Raw genomic sequence first — 24,417 nt, forward strand, 5'->3', positions numbered from 1 at the left:
GTTGAGAAATAGTTAGGAAGACAAATCAAAATCCTTCGATCAAATTGAGGAGGTGAATATCTCTCTGACAAATTCAATGACTATTTAAAGGACAATTGGATTATATCACAATTGTCTCCTCCTGCTACACCACAATTAAATGGTGTATCAGAGAGAAAAATTGAACTTTATTGAATATAGTTCGGTCACTTCTTGTCCACTTAGAGTTACCCATATCCTTTTGGGGACATATATTAAAGACTACAATCTATGTGCTGAACCATGTTCCAACCAAGTTAGTTCCTAAGATTCCTTATGAGCTTTAGACTAGCAAAAAAAATCAAGTGTTAGGCACTTGAAAATATGGGGTTGTCTAGTATGTCAAAAAGATAAGTGCAGGCAAATTGGAATCCAAAGCAAGTTGCCTATTTGTAGGCTACCCCAATGACACTATTGGGTATCTTTTCTATGACCCCCGAGAACAAAAGGTTTTTGTTAGTCGAAATGTCTAATTCTTAGAAGAGGACTACATCTTAAACAATCATCATCAAGAAGTCAATCTTGATGAGGGGGCTCAGGGGTAGTGGGAGTTAGTCTACAAATTTCATATGACAATATCCAACCTAGAAGATTTACTTGAGTATTTATACATCTTGTATGATTTGACTATGATCAAGAAAATTACTTGATGAAAGTAATGGATAATGAGGAAGATCTCATGACTTATACGGAAGATATGTTAGATATAAACTCCTTAAAGTGGGTAGATGCCGGAAAAGTTGAGATGGACTTGATGAAAACCAAGAGATTCTGGACTTGTAGACCCATAAGCTAGGGTAAAAGGTTGAGACCTATAAAACTCAGGTTGTGGTGAAAGGTTATACTCAGAAATGAGTTGATTATGAGGAGACCTTTTAGTCTGTGGCTATGCTCAAATCCATTAGGAAACTATTAGTTATAGTTGTACATTACGACTATAAAATTTAGCAAATGGATGTCAAAATGACATTCTTGAATGGAGATCTTAGTGAAGATATCTATATGTAGTAGCCGGAAGGCGTTATTGCCAAGGGTCAGAAACACATAGTGTGTAACCTGAATAAATCCATATATGGATTAAAGCAAGCTTCCAAAATCTTGAACATCCGTTTTGACTCAACTATCAAACAATTTGATTTCGAGCAAAATTTCGATGAACCCTGTGTTTATAGAAAGACAGTGGGAGATAATGTTACATTCTTGGTTCTATATGTAGACGCCATTCTACTCATTGGGAATGATGCATGAGTGTTGACCATAATGAAAGATCTTGGCGAAGCCTCTTACATCTTAGGATTTCGACTCTATATAGATAGATCGAAGAAGTTAATTGGATTATCCCAATCTACTTACGTTGACAAGATCGTCAAAGCAGTGTCACTTAAGACCCCCGAGGAGATAGAGGACATGAGAGAGGTTCCCTATGCCTTAATCGTTGGGAGCATCATGTATGCTATGTTGTGCACTCGGCTAGATATTGCTCAGGCCGTAAGTGTTGTGAGTAGATATCAATCTAACCCAGGACGAGAGTGCCGAACAACTGTAAAGAACATATTAAAATACCATCTTGTATTCGATGGTAGTTTACTACAGATGGTCGGGTACACAAATGCCGACTTCCATAGTAGACTCCACAATTGAGGCCGAGTACATTGCCACAAGTGATCTATCAACGAAGCGATTTGGATGAAGAAATTCGTCTAGGAATTATGAGTCATACCATCCAGTACATCACTCATTCCACTATTATGTGAAACACTAGAGCCATTGCTTAGGTTAAGGAGTCTAGAGCCCACTCGAAGTCGAAGCACATCGAGAGAAAGTACCATATTCTATGGGAGATTATTAGTAGAGGAGACATCCATATTTAGAATGTAGCATCAACGAAAAATGTGGTAGACCCACGACTAAGCCATTGACACAGAAAGTGTTTGAAGAACACGTGGATAGTATGGGATTGAGACTTATACCCGATTGGACCTAAGTGCAAGTGGGAGTTGTTAGAAAGTGTATGCCCTTAGCTCCAATCAGCTTGATGTACATAAATGTTTATATGTAAATGAATAAAGTACGTTATTGTTTCATGCTGATATTACTACATTTGTATGTATTACCCTTTAAATTAGACACTAAGAGACTCGTGTTAATTTAGAATATTTTCAGCCATTAGATAAATTTGGAGAGCTTATCCTGACAAGACTGACACTAGTGTACTGCCAAGGAGTTGGAGCAACTTGTCTCAGTTGGTAGGGTTAAACCCTAAACACAGCTAGTGGGTGTTTATTAGAAACACTGAATCGAGACCAATTTTCAGTTATGCCATGGAAAATTATATCCCCTACTTTATCCCTTCCACCCAAAGTTCTTCATTTCTTGAAAATTATCTCCCATACTTTCTCTCACATCAAATATGCTTTTCCCTCTGGAAAATTTTCTTGTTTGTCTCTTAACTCTCTTTAGTAGTTAAACCTAACCTCTTGTGTTCGATTTTTTTTCTTTTTTCTTTTTTGTTTTTTTGTGGCTCACATCACTGTTCTCTTGCTAAAGAGGGACCGCCTCTTAAATTTGAAGAGGCATTTTCAGAATTCAGAGGTGTGTTTGAGATATTCATACTTAGTGAGCACTTTTTTTTTGTTCTTTTAATTTCATAGGGCTATAGATAGAGTCTGACTTTATTTACAAGTCACTACAGCTGCACATTAGGAACATTTCAGTTATCATTCATAGGAAGATGCATGTCTGTAGTGTTGTATGAGTAGCGTTTTTGTGGGTAGCAGATTCAATCTCCTACACAGGGGTTAGCACATCCCCCAAACCAACCACCTCATCCCAAGTCTCAGATCCAGCCAAAGACTTTACCAACTGAACCACTTGACACACTTCCATTCTAAATTTCTAATGATCATTGACCTCTGAAAACAAATTTTTTAGAGTTTTGAGGGTGATTCAGGAACCACACACCATCCTAAACCGAGTTCAGATCTGCACCCCACAAATGCCCCACATGCACATCTCAGCATGCATTGAGAGTATCTCCCAAAATTGTCAGTGAGAGATATTCCCAATACACGGTTGGGATATGTTGTAAGAAGTTTATGGGGCGCAGATGTGAATTCTCTTAAACCTACATTCGACTCGTAGCTACAAGCTAGTCTCATTATATTTAATATGGTACATAAGAGAGAGATGGGGATATTGAGGGTCTTCCCCAATGTGAATGATTTTATTTTCTAAAATAAAAATAGCTTCTGCATCAACAAATTTTTGGAAAACAAACGACAAACACCCCTACGCAATTGATTTGGAAACTGCAAATGACCTTGGATTCCTACCTTTAATTAATCATCCATTTAATGAGTTAGTTCTCCACTCTGTCATTGTAATTGGGACTTCCATATGAGATAGCTTGTAAGTTTGGGAACTACTATAAATTTATATGATAGGGATAAACACTTAAGCCCACTTAAATTTTTCACAAACACTAAAACATACCTTAACTTTTCTGAAATGACTATGCTATCCCTTCAAAGTAATGTCGTAGGACAAAGACCACCTTCCATCAATCACCATTTGCATAAGATAGCACAAGACCTTTAGAAATTCCTTTGTAGCCCATTGTACACAGCTTGTTTGTAGCGCATATCTAAAAGTGTAGTGAATTGACACAACATTAATTTATGTGTATGGATGTGAGGTATGCGAGGGTTCAAGATTGCAGAAGGGTCCTTTTGTGAATGGATATATTTGTCATTTGGAATTTGAGGTCCCAACCATCCAAGATAGTTTCAAAATAATTTTTTAAATTCAAGTTATGTTTCAATATTTGTAATTTATCTCAAGGGATATTTTGATTTCAGTTTGGGAAGAGTGCAAATATAAAAATTTACGGTGCAAATACAAGGTTTAGAAATACCGTATACAAGGAAGAGTGCAAATACAAGTTTGGGAAGAATGCAAAATCTTGTATTACAATATTTCTAAACCTTGTATTTGCACTTTAAGGCTTAATTTGGAAAGACTATAAATGCAAATATGTACAGTATAAATACATACAAAATAATATAAAATATAAGGTTTTGCACTCTACAAATTTATATTTATACTCCTTCCAAATTGAGCCTTAAGTATTTAATCATAAATCATATTTTTACCACATTAGGTTTCCTGCTCACATCACTCTACCCACATTTTTTCGAAGATAATATGGTCTTACAATGTATACTTTTATTCAAGGATTAAAATATTGATGAAGCATATCGCCTTCTATCAATATATCCGGATGTTTTTGGATACCTCAATGCATAATTTTTTTAAATATTTAAAACATTCTAACCTTATTCCCTAATCCACTTATCATTATAAAATAAAAAAAAAAGAAGGAAATCTAAACACCATTTTTGTCATGTTTTAATTGAGGTTTTGACAAATAAAAGGCAGAGACCTAACACGCTTTGTCAAGTGCCTCCTGGTGGGATGTGATGATACGAAAGTCAACTCTTCTTGTTGCAACTTGTGAAACGTGGACCATAAGGGGGAAAAAAAGGTGATGATGATCTTTTTAATTAAAATCAGATACGGACCTAGATCCAAATTCAAACCATTAATATTTGAATGAGAATTAAAACTTAGGGTTCAGATATTATAATATTGTTAACAAATCAAGCGGTAAATCAGAAAAAATATATATTATTAATAAATGAGCTCGGAATGACTTGGATATTGCATATGATCATGAATAAAATGATTTCAAATAACTTATCTTACAATTGAACCTTTGACCCTCTATTAGAAATACAACACTCACACCAAGTCACCTACCTGACCCAAATGCATTTTACGCCTAAGTTTCAGGGGTTTAATGATTTATGGGTTGAGTTAAGGTTTTGGTTTAGGGTTTAAAATTTAGGATGTAGATACCAAGAGGGGGTAAGATGCCTTTGTCTGACCAAGGTAGGAGTGACCTAATTGTATAAATTTTAGGGGTAAAATACAGATGCCACCCTATACTATTTTGGGTAGGATTGTCAATGGATCGAATACTGGTTCAATCTGATCCGGTCCATTATGAGTCCATTATAGATGGGCCAGGTTCAATCCAATGTGATGGATACTTTGAATTATTCTGGATTGGTCCAATTCAATGCTTGGACCATCCAAACTATTCAATTTGATTTTAATTCAACCTGAATCATTTTCGTATTGAGTTCTGGAGAGGGCTGGTCGCCGTAGACCTGAACATCCTCAGGAACGAGGATTCCTCCCCCCCACTGGGTGATGTGGGGATCCCATATCCGGTTTGTTGTAATAACGTGCGAGTGAGGAATTAAAGTAGAACCATGCGAATTGGAGGCTTCAGGGGCAGGTTCGGGTGTAGGCACGTGAGGCATCACCGTATGGGCAATTGGATCCAGCATACAATAAGAGGTTGGGTTGACATACATCAGGTCTCCACCCTCCTCCTCAAGGTTCACCAACTCACGCTCCCTCTCAACCGACCTCCTTTCTGCCGACTCCTGCTCCATTGCTAATGTATGGGAAGAATCACCGGCCTTTCTCTTCTTCTTGGAGGGCCTCTTAGCAGCATTCAGGATAGATGGGGTGTTGGACATATCTGCCATAGGAATAAGGAAAAGTTAGTTAAGGAAATAAAGCATAGCAGACCAGGAAAAAAGCCAAGTATGACAAGGATGACCTACCCTGAGGGCTCAAACTAGCTCCGATAAGCATTATCTTGGTTAGAAACTCGTTGACCATTGATTGCCAACCAACGGGGAATTGAACCTTGTTAACCAGTTCTTCGTCGAATTCAACTTGTAGGACCTTTCTAAGGTCAACCCTCTAGGTCGTGCCCATAGGCTAGTCATTCTCCTAGGACAAGAAGAAGAACCTCCTATTCTATTGCGCTACCTTAATAGGGAATCTACCCAAAAGTTTGAAGCCAACTCGGTAACTCAAGTAAAAGTAATAGGGAAAACTCAACGTGATGGAAAAAGGAGATGGTACCGACAATGGTCCTAATGGAGTTGACCTGAAGTGATGTTGTAAAACCTAAGCAATTCATAAATAAAAGGGTGGAGAGGAAAATGGAGTCTGGCCACCAATGCCTCCTCGAAGGCACATAACTCATCTAGTATGTAGTAGGTATCGATTAAGTCTACTATTTTCTCACTACTCAACTCGGTGGGTCCAAACTCTGACCTGGTCTTTGGTTGGCGATGAGAGGTCGAGGCCAATTTTTGGGATCCTCGCCTCTCTTGAGCCAAGGTCCCCTCCTCGGCTTGAGTGTCCTGGTATTATTCCCCCTTTAACTCACCGGAAAACATAAATACTAGAACAAAAAGCAAAAATGACTCATCTACGGGACTGAGAAAAAACTAGACTGACCTCGATAGCCTCACCTGTGTTTTCCGAGCTCTCCAACCTCCCTCACTTATGCTCCAAAAAACTCCAGGAAATTGTGCAAATGGGACCCCCCATGGGCCCCCTATATATAGATAGAAGACTTGCGCAACTGATGGCTATAATGCATCCAATCTGATCGTTCCCAGGGGAGCGCCGCTTCAAGTTTCAAGAACGGTTTCAAATTTAAATTTTGCACACCCTATTTGAAATTCAAATTTTCTACACAGAGTCTTTATGCCCCCCAACGCGACCTATTAGACCGGTTCGGACGAGTGAACTATGTTGGCACAAACGAACCCGCTGAACTACGTAACTTTGGGTTAGAGACCTCCTACAACGGGCTACTCCCTTCCCCGAGCTAACATCAACTTGGGAGTGTGGGGCAATTGATTAGGGGTAATTTGACCCTCCAATGACTTTGCACCACATGGCACTTTTGAACCGTTGCACAACACCTCAATGCTACATAGGCAATGACGTGTCCTTATCGGATGAGTCAGAACCACCTCAGTTCTGTCTCGGGCACACCTTGGACACCTCGAGAGACTGGTGCGAGTGCCTAGCATCACCTTGGCTAGGACAGAGGAGGGAATAGCCTTATGCAACTTATGCACCTCGGCAGAGCAGACCAAAAACCTTGGCAGGAGGGCCAACCTCCTATCAGGTACTTACCGACCTGACTGAGGTTCGAGGTGGTGACCTCTGTGCCACCCGCTTCGGAGATAATCGTATAAGCCTTATCACTTTCTGCTAAAACCACCTCCAAGGATGGTGGGCCGATAAGCCATGCTCACTCGGAGATCTCAGATACGCTACGTGAGACCGATGCCTATATAAAGGCACCTCCTTCACCTACAAAAGGTACATACGATTGTGCACTAACCTTGCTCATTGCATTCTAAGCTCTCTTTCTCTCTTTCTATTCTCATTAATGACTTAAGCATCAAAGTACTCATCCCAGGTAAAACATCCTATGTACCTTGACTCTGTCTTCTTACAACTCGGTCTACCGACCTCATCAGCCCAACGTCCAAGTTGTCCTCCAATAAGGAGTTTCCAAATCATGCACCATCACATACAAACACTAAAAGTTGCAAAAGACTAAAAACACAACAAGAGATATCGCATTGTAACATGCCTATTTTCATTATTTTTGTATTTTCCATAATTTTCAAATCTGCATCGGACTAGACGGTCAGACCGAAAAAACTAAGAACCGGTCAGGTGATCAATTTCGATTTTCCCCAAAACCGAAATTTCTTCTAAAACCATTGATTTTTATTAATAAACCACTGAGGCGGGCGGTTAACCGTTCGAACGGTTTTAAAAACCACGGTATTTTCTTCTCTCTGCCTATCAAAATTTGAATGAGCAGGTGCAAAATATTGAAATTTGAATTTTGAGGATGAGTCTGTCACAAATGAAAGTTGGGGGCTTAGCATCACTACCCCAAAGTGTTGTATGGCAGTCTATAATTTAATATAACTTTTATATTTAGATAGAGTTGGATTAGATCAAATGCAATTAGAGTTGTTCTGTTTTCAATCCAGTCATAAATAGATCAAAGTCATATTGATTTGATCAAATTCAAATCCAAATCCACAATTTCTTCCTTGTTGATGGAATTCACTTTTTTACTGTATCTGTATGTTTGATAGGCATTGCTAAACCCTAGACTAATAGTAATAGTAAATGTAAATGTATGTATTAGAAAAGTGAGTCTAGATCAAGTAGGCGCATTTAGTGAGCACGTAAGCACAGGGTAAATTTTCTGCAGACAGTTGTCCCATAAGTACCCGGCCTATCCTTAATTACTCTTTAGTGTTCCTGAGCCAAACACAACCCTAAAATTGGTGTCATCACTTATTGCTCTTTAATTAGCTAAATGAAGGAATAGCTAAAATCAGGAAAGCCAAATGGAGGTGGGAAATTAGGGCCCCAACAACCAAACAAATCCTTCAGTCTCAACCTGAGCAAAACAAATGAAGAGCCTTAAAAAGGAAGAATAAAATGAGAATAGGAGTTGTAGGACACAAGCATGAAAGTTGAAACCGAAATATTTAGAAACTACTATCTTGATCAACAAAGGCCAAATAACCCTGACTGTAGATCCTCAGCACACTACCTGTATAAGTCTCCATCCAACAGTTAAGAGGACAACACTCCTGAAGGAAAAAAGAAAGATGGAAACGGAAGCCTACAATGACATGGACATGGTGACTGGGGCCTCTGGGCCCTGGGTGTTGAGAGGACACTTTGGCTGAATCCCATTTTAAAGCATTTTAAGTCTGATAAGGCCAGAATTGAGCTTGATATTAGTATAGGAGGAGGGGGGAGTTGCTGCTATTTCTCCTGTAATAATTCCACCGTATTCCCACTGAAGGTTTCTCGGCAATGGAGCCTATGAAGGCTTCTCTGCAACAGAAATCATCTCATGGTGGATGGAGATCGGCCAGATACATCATTGGTAAGCAGTTTTATTGTTTAATTAAACTTGATGCTAATTCTTGTAGTTTCTCAAAGACAAGTGGTTTCTTAATTAAACTTGTCTCGTATAACAGGAGTCGAAATTGCTGAAAGGTTTGCTTATTACGGCATGATGGGGAACCTCTTCACCTATCTCACCCAGTCCCTTGGTGAGTCCAATGCAACAGCAGCCAAGAACGTGAATATCTGGTTTGGAGTATCGACTCTCCTTCCCTTGTTAGGAGCTGTGATTGCTGATTCCTACTTGGGTCGTTTCAAGACTATCTTCATCTCATCTTTGATCTATCTACTGGTGGGTCTGATTGAATTTGTTTTGTTTGAGTACTACTGGTTTCTTTCAAATGACCCTGATCATGATCATGGGTGTGTTTGATTCAACCACAGGGATTGGGTCTGTTGACATTCTCAGTGTCGAGTGCAGTTTCATCACAAATTCGGCCACCATTGGTCTTCTTATCTCTCTACATCGTCTCAGTTGGGGCAGGCGGGCACAAGCCGTGTACTCAAACATTTGGGGCGGATCAATTTGATGAAGATGATCCAGAAGAGAAGAAAGCCAAGAGCTCATTCTTTAACTGGTGGTACTTTGGGCTGAGTGGCGGAGCCATGGCAGCGTTGTTGATAGTAACTTACATCCAGGACAACAAGGGATTTACTCTTGGCTATGGAATTACAGTCGCAGCCATGGTGGTTGCGCTTGTTTTGTTTTTGTTCGGACGACAGACGTATAGGCAGCCGGCGCCGAATGGGAATGCATTAACTCGAGTAGCACAGGTGTTTGTTGCTGCTGGCCGGAAGTGGCGATTGTCTGCTCCGAAGGAAGAAGGCCAAGGAATAAATAGTATTGAAGAAGGGAGGAGAGTTGGTGTGGCCATGAACAATCAGCCCATGAGTCGAACCCTGGCTCCTACCAATCAATTCAGGTAAGAAGTCTTGATCATTTAATCGATCAGTGGTCTAACTAAATCCGGTAGCAATAACGGGTTGAAACTACCAAATAATAAAGCAATAACTGGTTAACATCTCTGCCCCACAGCACATCCCCGCCATGTAGTTAGAACATCTCCCGATGATAATACCAGTCTCGATGATAACGATATTCATCAGGTGGGGCGGAGATGTGATTTCAACTAACTGACTGATCAATAAGGTTGTATTTTTAAGTGATAAATTGAAATTCAAATCTTTTACCCACAAGAATCCTAGCCACATGGCATTGCAGCACAAGAATCCTACCCACATGGCATTGCAGCTGTACATTGAGAACATCTCCTCACTCCATGAATAATAACATGCAAATATTAGAGATATTCAATGTGCAACTGTACTGAGGCGTCCATAGTGTGGGTATGAGATCCAAATTGGTGTCTCTTATGAGAGTTGAGTTGAAATTTCAGTAAAGGGTCCATTTGGTTTGGGGCCCAGAATTGGAATTGGAATGCTAACTGTTAGGTTGGGCGTAATCAAAATCATTTCCATTCTTGGTAGAATAACATTCTCACACTTGTGAGGGAATGGCCATTCCTTTTCCTTCCTTGGGAACAAAGAAAGAGAATCCATTCCAACTAATTCTAATTCCGATTTTGATTCTAATTTGAACCCAATAGGTGAGAGGAATAGCTCATTCTGATTCCGATTCTGAGGAATACTTAAGCTGATTCAATTGCTTTAAAGCATTTCATATAAGCTATTTAAAGAGACCGAAGAGAACAGTTTTTTAAATAACTGACTGACAGCTGGCTCTCCAAACATAACTTATAAGCTGTCCAAGAGAGAACCACTTAGGAAAATCAGAAGCTGTTATTTATCAAAAAAAAAAAAAAATCAGAAGCTGCTGTGCTTCGGCTTTCCCAAACGACACTTACTAATTAGGAAGAACTCTTGTGTTTCGAGCTGTCCTGAGAGGCGGTTTGAGAGCTCTAATTAAATGGTTGCCAAAGTTGACCTGAAAAATCCATAATGATCAGACAATATGTGGGTCTGCACATTGGAGTCTCAATTATCAATTTTTTATCTCTGCATGTCGAGTTTCAATTATAATAAATTATAATAGGGTCGGGTTCACATGCTTTGCTTGTACTTATTTTATAAAATGTCTGAAATTGTTACTTTATGGGGAACATATAACGGGGTCTTATCGGGTCCACCTCATAATCTGGATCAATAATAGGATCAGTCATAGGTCCATTACATACATACATACCTTACAGGGTCTGGACTGATGGGGATGGATTTGGGTATATGTGTTTCATTACCCGGCCCGGACCAGATTGACACGTATATAGCCCTTGTATTAATCCATACAAGGCCAAAACAAGCCTGTCAAGTCCATTCGATGCGTTTCAAGCTGGACTTGTGGAAAGCATATGGACTTGTCTAGAAACCCCTCTTTGCACCATAAAGAGTGTAATCTCAATGGGAGGGTCCACTTGTTTAACTACATCTTCTTTTCTTTCCACGTGGCAAGTTTCACAGAAATGCATTTTACCATTCATTCGTGATCTGCTGTTTACCTATTACTGGTACCCAAATGGGTCCCCATTAGGAATGCACCCTCGAGCATGTAATTGCTTTGTAAGCAACCATATGGAGTATTTTTATGCTCAAAGGTGCATTTCCTATTAGTGATTATTACGCACATAGAGTTCTTATGTTGTCCTCCTTTTCGATTAATTCATAATAATTTATAAAATAGTTACCACAACTTTCTTAGTTTTCTCTTCTCTTTTAGTCACACATGAAAAGGTTATAAGCATCTCTTACATTTATTTATGGGAACTTACTTAATGAATACAAGGAGAGTTTATACTGTTTATTATGCAATGTGTATGGTGCATTATGGGGCTTTAGAGTCACACTTTGTTTGCATTTTATACATTTCCACATGATCCGATGCTTAATCTTAATTATTGATTTTTAAGTACAAATTGTGGTATAAATATAATATTTTTTTTTTGGAAAATTTATGATATTGGAAAGACATGATACCAAAAGAATTTTCACTAATTAAAATTCACCCGTGAATTTTGATAAATTCCACCATTAACACATTTATGATACCGATTGATTGGTCACAATTTTTTTTGGATATCATATCTCAAACCCTTGTACTTGGGGGGCGTTCTTTTTTTGGATTTTGAAAGGGGGGAAAGTTGGTCAATGAGATTTTGATTTCCATTGACCAAGAAACCCATATTCGTTTTTCAGATTTATGTAGGGGCCAGATAAAGTTTATTTTCCTGGTTATCACTTACCCGGGTAAGTGATACCCATCTCCTAGGTGAATAAATAACTTTCCCACTTGGGGGAAAGTAATCAACACTTAAATGGGACAAAAATGCCTCTTTTAATAATTAAATTATATGGATAAAATGGCTATTGCCTTATTTACATGCGAAATAAAATAACATGGATAAATGCACTTACCCGGGTAAGTCTTTCTTGGGAAACACTTACTTGGATAAGTGTATTTACCTGGATAAATAACTTACCGAAAAACGAACGGGGCTTTGGTGTAAACTGTATAAATATAATACACGGCTTGTATTTTAAATTTTTAATTGTTGAAGGTGCTTTCCCATTGTGGTGAAATTATGAAGGGTAGTTTACAAATACACCCCTATGATTTTATGTAATTACTAAAACCTACCTAACCTATAATTTGTGTATCACTTAAGACAACCTCACTTCGCAATCACTTAATGCTGGTTCTCGTAGATGGAAACATGATATGACGTTTTGCAACCCTTATATTTTGTTCAGCGAAGACAAATAAAAGAAAGGGTAAATTACAACGACCCCTGGTACAGACCTCCCTTGACCGTTAAGGCAAATGACGAAATGCGTTAAATTACCAAAATATTCCACTAAACATTTTTTATTTTTTATTTTTTGCCCTTTTTCTCTTAAAACCTATTTAACCTATTGTTTTCCCTTTCTTCTCTTCTTTTCCCCTCTTTCACCGTCTTCTCTCATTCTTTCTCTCTCCCAACTCTCTGAAATGAAGGGACGGAGGAAACCCATTTCTCATCTTCCCTTTCTTCTCTTCTCCGTCTTCAATCTTGCCTCTATAGCTGTCGTCGACGATGTCGTGATCATGAGAAACTGCAAAGCTTGATAGCCCAACAACAGATGTCTGCCCATACCTCTGTTTTCTCCGTCTTCTATCTTTTCCTCATCGTCATCGTCGACTTCTTATGCTTCTATGGCAACCAACAAAGGGAGAAAAACTTGTAATTGACAGAGCCAGAGACTCTCCTCCTGCAACACTTGCGGAACCGCCTCTCCTGCAACACTTGCGGAGACGGAGCCGGCGTCACGTCTCAACCTAAACGTGTTTGCTGTGGTTGGACTCATGGACTACTTACTAACTAGCAAAACCATTTAAAGAAGATACGTGGTTTTGGCATCATCACGCCCATCGACTGACTACTTACTAACTACCAAATCTGTAGACTATGCACATTTCCTTTCCAAGCTTTTGATTCTCCAATTTGAGAAATCTACATGGAACAAACCTATTTCCTCCCTCCCCCTCTCACTCTACCCTTCCTTGAAATTTCTCTCCCCTTCCCATCTCAATCCTTTGATCCTTTCCTATATATCCTCACTTCTTCCAACATTCATTGGATTATCAGCCTCGTTTACTTGGTTCCTCTTTTCTTCTTTTTTCTATTTATCTCCATCTCAGGATTCCCTCTCCCTCTCTGCTCAAATATCTTTGAATCATCAAAGGAGAAAAATGGAGAACAATCAGTAGTTGTTCTAGCAATTCAGCGATTAGCTGAGGCTACAATTGACAAACTTGGCAAATCTTTCTCTTAACAATTCAATATGGGGGAATTCAGCGATCAACTGAGTCCACGAGCCAGAGTAGGTGTCACATCGTGGTTGGATTCGTGGACTACATACACCAATACCGCGTATCTTCTGTAAATGGTTTCACAAAAGAGAAGCAATGAAGATATGTATTGTGTTCATTAGTTTCCAGAGGCTCCATAAGGCATTGAAACGTTGTCCCCAACTCAATGGAGAGAGAGAGAGAGAGAGAGAGAGAGGTAGGGATTGAATTAAATGGGTTCAATCCCAACGCTGTTGGGGAAGGGCAAGAAGAGAGATAGGGGGAGAGAGAGGAGAGAGAGGGAGAGGGAGAGAGAGAGAAATGTGAAGGAACGGAAGGGTAGTACGTATCAGAAGGTCGGGAAAGATGAGGAGTGTTTTTCTCGTCTAATTATTACAAGGGTAGTATGGGGATTAAAAAATATTGTAATGGCTTTTTGGACGGAAGGCTAACAAAAGGGGGTCTTTGTCTCACGGTCATAGTACAGGGGGGTTTTTGCCGTAAAACAAAGTATAGGTTGGTCTTTGTAATTTACCCTAAAAGAAATTATCTTCATTTGTTTTAACTTTACTTTTTGTTTTATAGCTTTTCCTATTATATTTTGTTTTATTTTTACAATAAAATAATATGGGGTGAAGGATTTATTTCTAAAAGTATGAGACTTTTTATGGGTATTTTTGGAATAAAAACCATTTCTAAATGGATATACAAATGGTTCCTAAGAATAGATAGGGTAGGTCTTAGTATTTATGTGAAACCATAGGAGTGTCTTAAATGACTCCCAATTATAATGTAATTTACATGGTTTTAAAAAACGATTTGGAAATGGAACCGTTCTGGTCACCAGTTTTCAGTCAATGGTTCGACCATCTGGTTCGAACAGATAGTCCATTCTGATAAAAAAATGAAAAATAAAAAAATAATTAAAAAACAAAAAAATGAGCAAAAAACCGTTGAATGGATCGACGGTTCGACCGCCCAGATCAACGGATTGTTGACTAATTCAACGGTTTTTGTCCAAAGACCAAGTTTAGAGTAAAATAGAATCGATTGCCTGTTTTATTTATATTGTGCTATTCAAATTTCAAACCTCCTGTTTTATTTATACTAATTTAAAAAATAAATATAAAGCAAAAAGATTGCGAGGAATGATAAACAAATGGACAAGTAGACATTTTTAAGGTGTTTGGTCTACTAGTAATGACCTTTGAAAATCTGTTTGGTTGAGACAAGCAAATCGAGTGTTAAAGTGTTTGACTTCATTATTATAGTATTTTATACCAAAAACATTTTTATTACAATAAAAGTATGATATCTAACTTGTCAATTTTTTTTTTCAATTGTTGTTGAAGATTATTTTGGCATTATATTAGGGCAAAGCATTTGCAGATTACATGTCCCGAAAATTAATTATTTTCAATTCAATAATTTTTTAGCCGTTTGAAAAACCACATTTGTTCAAATCCGGATTTACTCCTCAAAGATAGCGCCTCACACCATCTTTACAGCACTTTCTGTACATCAAAACTGAATCTATTAATGGGTCAGGCTTGAATTTGGCTTTCGCCAAAATTTGAATGAGCTCAGCCCAGAGTTTAACCTGAAACAGTGTAAAGTCAGGCTCGAAACTCGGCCCTTGAACAGGTCTAATGAGAACATATCCCGTACTTAATTTTGTCATTCATGAAAAGATATTTCAAATGAGACCAAATCAGCCCCTCACAATGTCCCACAATACATCCCTACCGTGTATTAAGAACATCTCCCGATGATGATATTATCATTTTTGGGATTATCATCGGGAGATATTCCCACTACACGGCGGGGGTGTGCTGTGGGACGTTGTTGGGGGCAGTGAGGGGCTGTAAATCCGATTTTCCTTTGCTGTACATCTATTGCTTGGAGTCCAAAGTTCTAAAGCAAATTTAGAGATGGAAGATTATTATACAAATAAATAAAAAAGAGTATTAATTAAAAATGTTGAGGTGAATCAAGAGTAATACTATTAAATTGAAAAGACAAAATTGTCCTTGAGAAATTAAGAATCAACTAATTGCATGGTGTAGCCATGAAATCATCTTACGTAAAGGTGTGTATACGTAACTACAGGTTTCTGGACAAAGCAACAATCATAGACGATGTGGATTTCTTGAACAACTGTAGAAACAAATGGAGGCTTTGCACAGTGACCCAAGTAGAAGAAGTGAAGCTCCTCCTTCGCTTGGTTCCAATCTGGTTCAGTGGTTTGATGTACGCCGTGGTATTCGCCCAGATCAATACCTTCTTCGTTAAGCAAGGTAGCACAATGGACAGAAGGATTGGATCCAAGTTTCTTGTACCTTCTGCATCACTTCAAGTCTCAATTCCCCTAGTCATCATCTGTTTCGTGCCGATATACGACCGGATTTTTGTTCCGATTGCAAGAAGATTCACCGGAATTCCAACTGGTATAAGAATGCTACAGAGGATCGGAATTGGCCTGGTCATTTCGATAATCGGAATGGTCGTGGCAGCTCTGGTAAAGGCCAGAAGGATTCAGATCAGCAAAGATCATGGACTGGTTGAGCAACCAAAAGCACCCTTGCCCATGAGCGTGTGGTGGCTACTTCCACAGTATATGGCTTGGGGAGTTTCAGACGTATTCACAGTGATCGGACTGACTGAACTCTTCTACGATCAGATGCCGGAGGACATGCGCAGCGTTGGGTCTGCAGCTTTCCTTAGCATATTTGGCGTTGGAAGCTTACTGAGCAGTGGAATCATATCCATTGTGCAGTCGATCAGCTCAAGGCATGGAGAAGAATGGCTGAGCAACAATCTTAACGAGGCACACCTTGACTATTACTATTGGGTGCTAGCAGGGCTGAGCTCTCTGTGGCTTGGGCTGTATATGGTTATAGCCAAGTTGTTTGTTTACAGAAAAATCCATACTGATGCTCTTCATAGAGGTTTTGATGGATGATTGGCTGTTGCCCTGTTGGTTTCTTTTGGGCCTTTTGGGCCCATCCAGATAGAAGTGCAGTGCACTGGTCTTGTAGTTGTAGACATAGCAAATAATGGGCCAAAGGGTAATAGAAAATAATAATTTTATATCAACATTTTATGTGTTTATAAATATATGGTAAAAAATTGAATACAAATTTTGGTGAAATATTCAAATATCAACAAACTGTGTCTTTGTTTCATTTAATCTAGAGTGAATACACCACCGTTCCAAATATGTAAGGTGTAGGTCCCATTGTGTGTTCACTTTTGATTGGTTATGTAGCCCATTGTATACGCCTTTGTTGGCAGCAGACTTAAACCTGCTAAATGCTTATACCAGTAAAGAACAAATTTAATTCTCGAGATTTGACTTATTGAAAGTTTATCAACAATTTTTATAAATTTAAATTGTATTTAAACTAAAATAATAATTATAATAAAAATTAAAAAAAAATTATCTAATAATAATTAATAAAAGTAAAATTAAATTAAAACCCATTTAAATTCTATTTAAACATAGTAAAAAATTATAACAAATTTATTTGACAATACATAACCAAAAAATAATGCTTAGGTTGGACTTGGTATGGCTTGGCCCAATTGGGAATATCACAAAGCTCCTTTTGCCTCAATTGCACTTAACAAAGTCCGTGCATCAAACAGGGTCTCTCGACTTATAAATATATACAATCATGCACAAATTATATGATTAAATTCTCTCAAACAAAGAAACTTTTAGGGAGATGAGCAAGGGCGTAAATGAATCCATTAATCAATCCAACTTAAAAATATACATATATACATACATGTGTATACATACATATATTATATATACATATATATAATACTTGTATTTTCTTACAATTATTTATACTGTAATTGCTTAATGGAGCAGTGTCATTTTCAGATCCTTGGGCAATTAGTACTTAGACGAGTATAAGTATTTTTGCATTGATATTTTTTCATCAGCTTTCAAAGAACCCAGCCTAAAACTATTACTTAAACCTTATTTGTAGTTTTTGACAATTGCTTAAACCTCTTTTGAATTTTGATTTCTCCAAAAAATCTCCCTCTACCTTTCAGGTGAATTAGACAAACCAACCCTTCAGTTAGTTTGATGTTGAGGATGTTAACATAAAAAGACGATAACCCACACATTTGCCACCCCTACACTTACATGCACAAACAATACGTTAGGAAACTTTCCTTTCTGGTCTGTTTGGTTGCCAAGAAAGCAAGGGATGAGAAGGAATTGTTTTCCCAAATTGCACCTCATGTTTATTTGTCGCGAAATAATATAATTCATTTTCCAAGTTTGGTTGCTGAAAAAATTCAACAGGATTCATGAGATAGAATCCATTTTAATATCTTTACATACTTGTTCAGCCCATAGTATTGACTTAGGTTTTGTTTGTTTGCAGTGCAAATTCGAACCAGATACAAGTTTTTCACCCTGTTCAGTTTTGCATCTTTCTTTTATAGTTATTATTGTATTCCTGCTTGATACAAAATTTATACTTTTTGTCTCATTTTCACTCATTAACTATATAAATATGCAAAATTTGTAGCACTTTCCTCCAATTAATATCAATTCTCTCTCATATAAAGTGGTTATTACATCATCTTGCTACTTTCACACATTTCCAAACAAATGACACCCTCTCTCTCCATTCCATATAAAGTTGGCACCACTTCATTTTAATTACTTTTTATTTCATTTAACAGGAAGTTAAAATCAAATGATTCAAATTTGAAACAAACAAGATCTAGAATTTATGTTCAGCCTATTTGTACTTTCATATAATTACACTGATGGTCTGGTGCAAATGAAATTCGCAGTGCAAACAAACTGATCCCTTCTCTTAGCACAGAAGAGTTTAAATTAAAGGAGAATAAAAGGTCATTGAACTTTGAATTTAGTGGGTCATTAGATCATGGAGACTCTGATTTATTTTTTCGATAAAAAACAAAGATTAGAAACCTATGGTCAAAAACCTAAAATTTTCCCAAGAACAAAATAAGTAGAAATACAAGAAGTCAAAAAAACAGCAAATAAAAGAAAACCCTGAATTGATTAAAACCAAGACATATGCATTATCTTCAATTCATATTAGACAGATTTCTTGCTTGATTAAAAAAAGTTTCTTATTGGATCAAATAATATTTTTCCAGCCTAATTTCCACCACTAGCTATCATCACTGTCTGCACATTAAACCACTCTATAAACTAGTGTTGGCAAATTTCCCCATAAAATCAGAGCCCATCCCACCCCCCTCTGAACGGGGTGGGTTTTTCCCAATCTTAAATGGGCACAGGGAGGGGATGGATTTTGCATATAATTCTCCAAACCTGCCACAAACCCAATGATAAATTAGTAAAATGTGATTAGATTTAATATTGACTTTTAAAATAGTTCTAAATTTCCCAAATTCTTAAAATCCTAGGATCTCATAATTCCAATTATAAAATACCCATAAATTATCATAGTCTAATTCCTAGAATACCCTCAAACTCCCATAGCCCTATTTGTAAAATGTCCACAAATAAGATTATTTTTAGATGATTGCCTCGAGATAGGAAAATTTAGGGATTCCCTATCCTCATTGGGGAGTGAGTGCCCTGCCATGCCACTGGGGACCAGTTTGAGTGCCTTAACTACGGGACAAGGATGGGGTGCCCCTCTCCAAACCTGCCCCATTGCCATTCAATTCCTAACATAGACACTACTCTTCGACCAACTTGACATGCAGAGAGGAAGGGTGGCCATGAGTCAAGCTTTTCACGAGTTGTTTGAGCTCGTCTCGTGCAAAGCTTGGCTCGGTTTGAACCGAGCTTCGATCCAAACTCAAGCCTTGTATATAGGTTCGTTTGCTAATTGAGCTGAGCTCAAGCCTAATAAAACGAGCCTAATCGAGTTTTTACATATATACATGCATATATATACAAATATATGTTTATATATTAATATATACATATAAAAATATTATATATATAAAATTTTAATTTTTATATAATAATCATTATGTTTTTGTAATTTTTAATTTTAATTTATAGTTGAGCTCAAGCCAAGCCAAACTCGAACTTTCAAGCTAAATTTGAGCTCAGGTCTCTAGCTCAAATCAAGCCCGAACTCGAGCCCGATAATATATTGGCGAGCTGAACTAGAATAGCCAAATATTTGGCTTGATTCGGCTCAAATCCACATGACACCCTCTTGGGTTAGAGAGTCGAAATACCCTCTTGGGCTCAAATCCACATGACACCCCTTGCAACCGACAAACAAACTTCCCTTCTCAACTCTTGCAATTCCAAGCCTTCCGACAAGCCTGAGATGTCATCTTCAATGAAGCTTCATTTCCCTTTGCTGCTACTACTGCATCTCCTTCCACAAGTCCTCCTGCGCTCCCACTTGCACCTCCTCATGTCTTTCAGCCTAGTGATCATGCTCAGCCATCAATCCCACTATGCATCCTACTAATAACAACCCTTCTGATGACAGTAATACTTCCATTCCTCTGTGCTCACCTACAGCTTGCTCACACTCTTCCATCGGTGTCAACACATCCTATGCGAACTAGGTCAAAGAGTGGATATTCAAACCTAAAGTTTTTAATACTGTCAAATACCCACTTCATGAAGCTGAACCAACTTGTTTAACACAAGCTCACAAGGATGCTCGATGGCAAGCTGCTATGTGTGATGAATATGCTGTGGTCACGTGCAACAATACTTGGGTTCTCACTCCACCCAAATCTGGTGCTAATGTCATTGGATGCATGCAAGTGGGTTTACCGTATCAAACGTAAACCTGACGGGACTATTGATGGATTCAAAGCACCTCTGGTTGCAAAAGGCTTTAGCCAAGGTGAAAGCATTGACTATTCAGAGACATTTAGTCTAGTTGTGAAGTTCACCACCATTCGTGTTGTTCTAGTCTCGCCATCTCTAAGAATTAGCTTTTTCGACAATTAGAAATACAGAATGCCTTTTTGCATGGTGAATTTCAGGAAAATGTTTACATGACCCAACCTCCTGGGTTCATTGATAAAGATAACTCTAGTCATGTTTGTCATCTCATAAAATCCCTTTACGAGCTTAAATAAGAACCTCATGCTTCGTACACCATGTTAGTCGCTTTTCTCATTCATAAAGGCTTTGTGAATTCTGTGGCTGATTCCTCTTTATTCATCAAGCACTCCTCTGCTGATCTCATATTAGTTTTAAATTATTATTAATTTTAATAATATGTTATGATTTTTTTATTTTAAATTCTTTAATTTATTGCATTTTGTTATTTAAACTATTTAAAACATAGTTATGTTAAATATTTTGTATTTAAATATTTAAATAGTATATAAAATATTTAAAAATACTCATTATTTGAATTTAAGATATTTAGCTATTGAAATATTTAAATAATATTTTTCTATGTAGTTATTTAGCTATTTTTAGTATTTTATTATTTAAGAAATTTTAGTTATTGAAATACTGAAATAATATATTATTTTTTAATGTTAAATTTATATTATTTGAATAACATTTAATTTGAATAATCTGAAAAATAATAATTTATATTGTTAGTACATAATTTCGTGATGAATTTTGTAAGAATATAAATCTATTAATAATATGAATATTATTAAATCTATTATAATTATTTTGTGTGTTTTTAAAAAATATTTTAAAGTTTATACTCTTATTACATAATTTCACTATTAGTTTTGTAAAAATATTAAATTATTAATTTGAATATTATGTTTTTCATTTAAGATTTGTTTATTTTATTGCATAATTTCATTATTTTATACTATTTAAAATATAGTAATGTTAAATATTTCGATATTTAAAATAATAGGTTATTGAAATATTTAAATAATATATCAAATATTTAAAAATACTCATTATTTGGATTTAATATATTTACTTATTGAAATATTTAAATAATTAAACATTTTTCTATGTAATTATTTAACTATTTTTAGTATTTTATTATTTAAGGTATTTAGTTATTGAAGTATTGAAATAATGTTTTATTTTTTTTAATGTTAAATTTCTATTATTTGAATAACATTTAATTTGAATAATCTGAAAAGTCATAATTTATATTGTTAGTACATAATTTTCATGATGAATTTTGTAAAAATATTAATCTATTAATATTATGAATATTATTAAGTCTATTATATTTTTTTTGGTTTTTAATAATTATTTTAAAGTTTATACTATTATTACATAATTTCATTATTATTTTTTAAAAATATTAAATTATTATTAATTTAAATATTATGTTATGATTTTTTATCATAAGAATTTTTTTTATTTTATTGCATAACGTTATTTTAACTATTCAAAATATAGTTATGTTAAATACTTCATTATTTAAAATATTTAGTTATTTAAATAGTTAAGTAATATATAAAATATTTCAAAATACTCATTATTTGAATTTAAGATATTTAGTTATTGAAATATTGAAATCATATTTTATTTTTTAATGTTAAATTTCTATTATTTGAACAATATTCAATTTGAATAATCTGGAAAATCATAATTTATATTGTTAGTACATAATTTCGTGATGATTTTATAAAAATATAAAACTATTAATAATATGAATTATTTAATCTATTATAATTATTTTTTGTGTTTTTAATAAATATTTTAAAGTTATTATATAATTTGTTAAAATATTTAAATAATTTTTAATTTAAACTTTCTTTATATATATAGATAAAAAGTGGCAAAGAAGATAAATAGGAATTAGAGATAATTTGGAGAGAAATTCTCTAGTAAATTAGAGATAAGTTAGGAGATAAATAGGAATTATAGATGATTTAGGTGAAAGTGGAGGAGGTAGTTTAGGATAAATTTTAGGAGAAGAGATTGTGGGGGAAAGAGAGCATCTCATTGGTTCTTTAAAAAATTGACATTGAATAAAAAAATAAAAAAAAAATTAAAAAAATGAGAAAATTTCTTGACTACTTTGTTTTAATATATATACTAGCGGGGATCTCTGTGATGCATGGAATTTATTAACCAAAAGCTAAATAATAGAAAGGGTCATTTATTAAAATACCCTTATAGTTTCATGGATTTACTAAAATCTACCCTATTGTTAGCATTTTACTAAAACACCACTTATAATTTGCAATGGATTTAATTAATCAATCTTCCATTAGATGACAGTGGAAAATGACGGTGTTGACCCTAATGCTCATTTAAATAAATTTAATCAAAAGAAATAAAAATTAAAATACCATTTTTGCCCTTAATAAGACACGAGCAACCACTCTATTGGCTATTTTTGGTCAATTTTGATTTTTATACAAAAAAGTGTTAAGGGTATTTTTGGAATAAAAAATCATGGGCCTAATGGCAAAACAAACACTCTTTAATGGAAGGTTGATTAAGTAAGTAAGTTGTAAAATATATGGGATGTTTTAGTAAAATAAAAACTATAAGGTAGGTTTAAGTAAATATGTATAAATATTAAGTGTGTTATAGTAAATGACCCTAATAGAAACACATAAGAGTAGAATTCACATTTGTGCTTCACAAGGGGGCACCCCATAGGGTTGTGCAAAAAAAACCGAAAACTGAACCGAAAAATTGGTTAACCGATCCGGTCGGTTTGGTTTCGATTTGATGTTTTTAAAAAACCAAAGGTACTAGTTCGATTTCGATTAACCAATATAAAAAACCAGCGGCTAATTGAACCGACCGGTATACATATATTTGTGTATATTATATATATTTTATATTTTTTATATATTATAAATTAATAAATATGCATTATATATATAAATATATATTTATTATTTAAAATATAATATTTTATATATATTTAGAAATTTTTATTATATATTTATATAGATTTTTATAATTTATATTAAAAAAATAAAAAACTGAAAATCCGACAAACCGAACCGATGGTTAAGCAAACCGGTTAACCGATAGGTTTCGGTTCGATTTCGGTTATCGGTTCAATTACAAAAAGTGCACCATGATTCGATTAACTGAACCGTGAGCACCCCTGGCACCCCACGACGTCCCATAGTACATCTCCATCGTGTATTGGGAACATCTCCCAATGATTGTATAAGAACTGATGATGTCATCATCGGGAGATGTTCCCAAAAAATGACAGGGATATGCTGTGGGACGTTGTGGGGCACAGATGTGAACTTATATTTTCAACCTTTTTAATAATTAACAATTATTCATATTTTATATACTACTTTTAATAAATTTTTTATAATACAAAAATATCAATAATTAATTTCAGTTAGGTTTATTCATCAAACTAATGAAACCAACCAACTCGATCAACTTGACCCGAGTTGATCGATTTTCTAGGAGGTCGGCTTTGGTTCAAAAATTTCCCAGTTTGACCAAGTTAGATCAGTTTCACTTTGGCCATTTGTAAACTGACCAAAATTGAATGACCTAACCATGGATATATATTAATATTTTATATTTTTAATATGGAAAAGTGGGAAATTTCCCATATTTCTTAGTCTAAAATGTTTTATATCATAAATCTAATTTTTAAATTTATTTTTTAATAATTGCACTATAATTTTTTAAATTAAATTAAACTTTTAAGTTTAAATCTTTGAACCGACTGACCAAACCAATACAACTTGAGTGGGTCAGTTTTCACAAACCAACTCCCCAACCTAAC

At 35.7% G+C, this 24,417-nt stretch overlaps 1 protein-coding gene across 1 annotated transcript; it reads left to right on the plus strand.

Moving 5' to 3' along the window:
* Nucleotides 1-8,445: 8,445 nt before the first annotated feature.
* LOC104606038 (protein NRT1/ PTR FAMILY 5.4-like) lies at nucleotides 8,446-16,843 on the plus strand. Its single transcript, XM_010271063.3, has 4 exons — nucleotides 8,446-8,887; nucleotides 8,982-9,199; nucleotides 9,292-9,830; nucleotides 15,857-16,843. Exons 1-4 carry the CDS (start codon nucleotides 8,815-8,817, stop codon nucleotides 16,707-16,709), a joined length of 1,683 nt encoding a protein of 560 aa, XP_010269365.1. The 5' UTR covers nucleotides 8,446-8,814; the 3' UTR covers nucleotides 16,710-16,843.
* Nucleotides 16,844-24,417: the final 7,574 nt, after the last annotated feature.

The sequence above is a fragment of the Nelumbo nucifera genome, chromosome 2 (genome assembly GCF_055504915.1).
Source record: "Nelumbo nucifera cultivar China Antique chromosome 2, China Antique-T2T, whole genome shotgun sequence".
In the NCBI taxonomy this organism is placed as follows: Eukaryota; Viridiplantae; Streptophyta; class Magnoliopsida; order Proteales; family Nelumbonaceae; genus Nelumbo; species Nelumbo nucifera.

Bases quoted from the DNA above. Each gene is read 5' to 3' on its own strand.
- LOC104606038 (XM_010271063.3), top strand. From the start codon at position 8,815: ATGGAGCCTATGAAGGCTTCTCTGCAACAGAAATCATCTCATGGTGGA. The intron at 8,888-8,981 runs GTAAGCAGTTTT...CTCGTATAACAG, and splicing joins ATCGGCCAGATACATCATTG to GAGTCGAAATTGCTGAAAGG. The intron at 9,831-15,856 runs GTAAGAAGTCTT...ACGTAACTACAG, and splicing joins GCTCCTACCAATCAATTCAG to GTTTCTGGACAAAGCAACAA.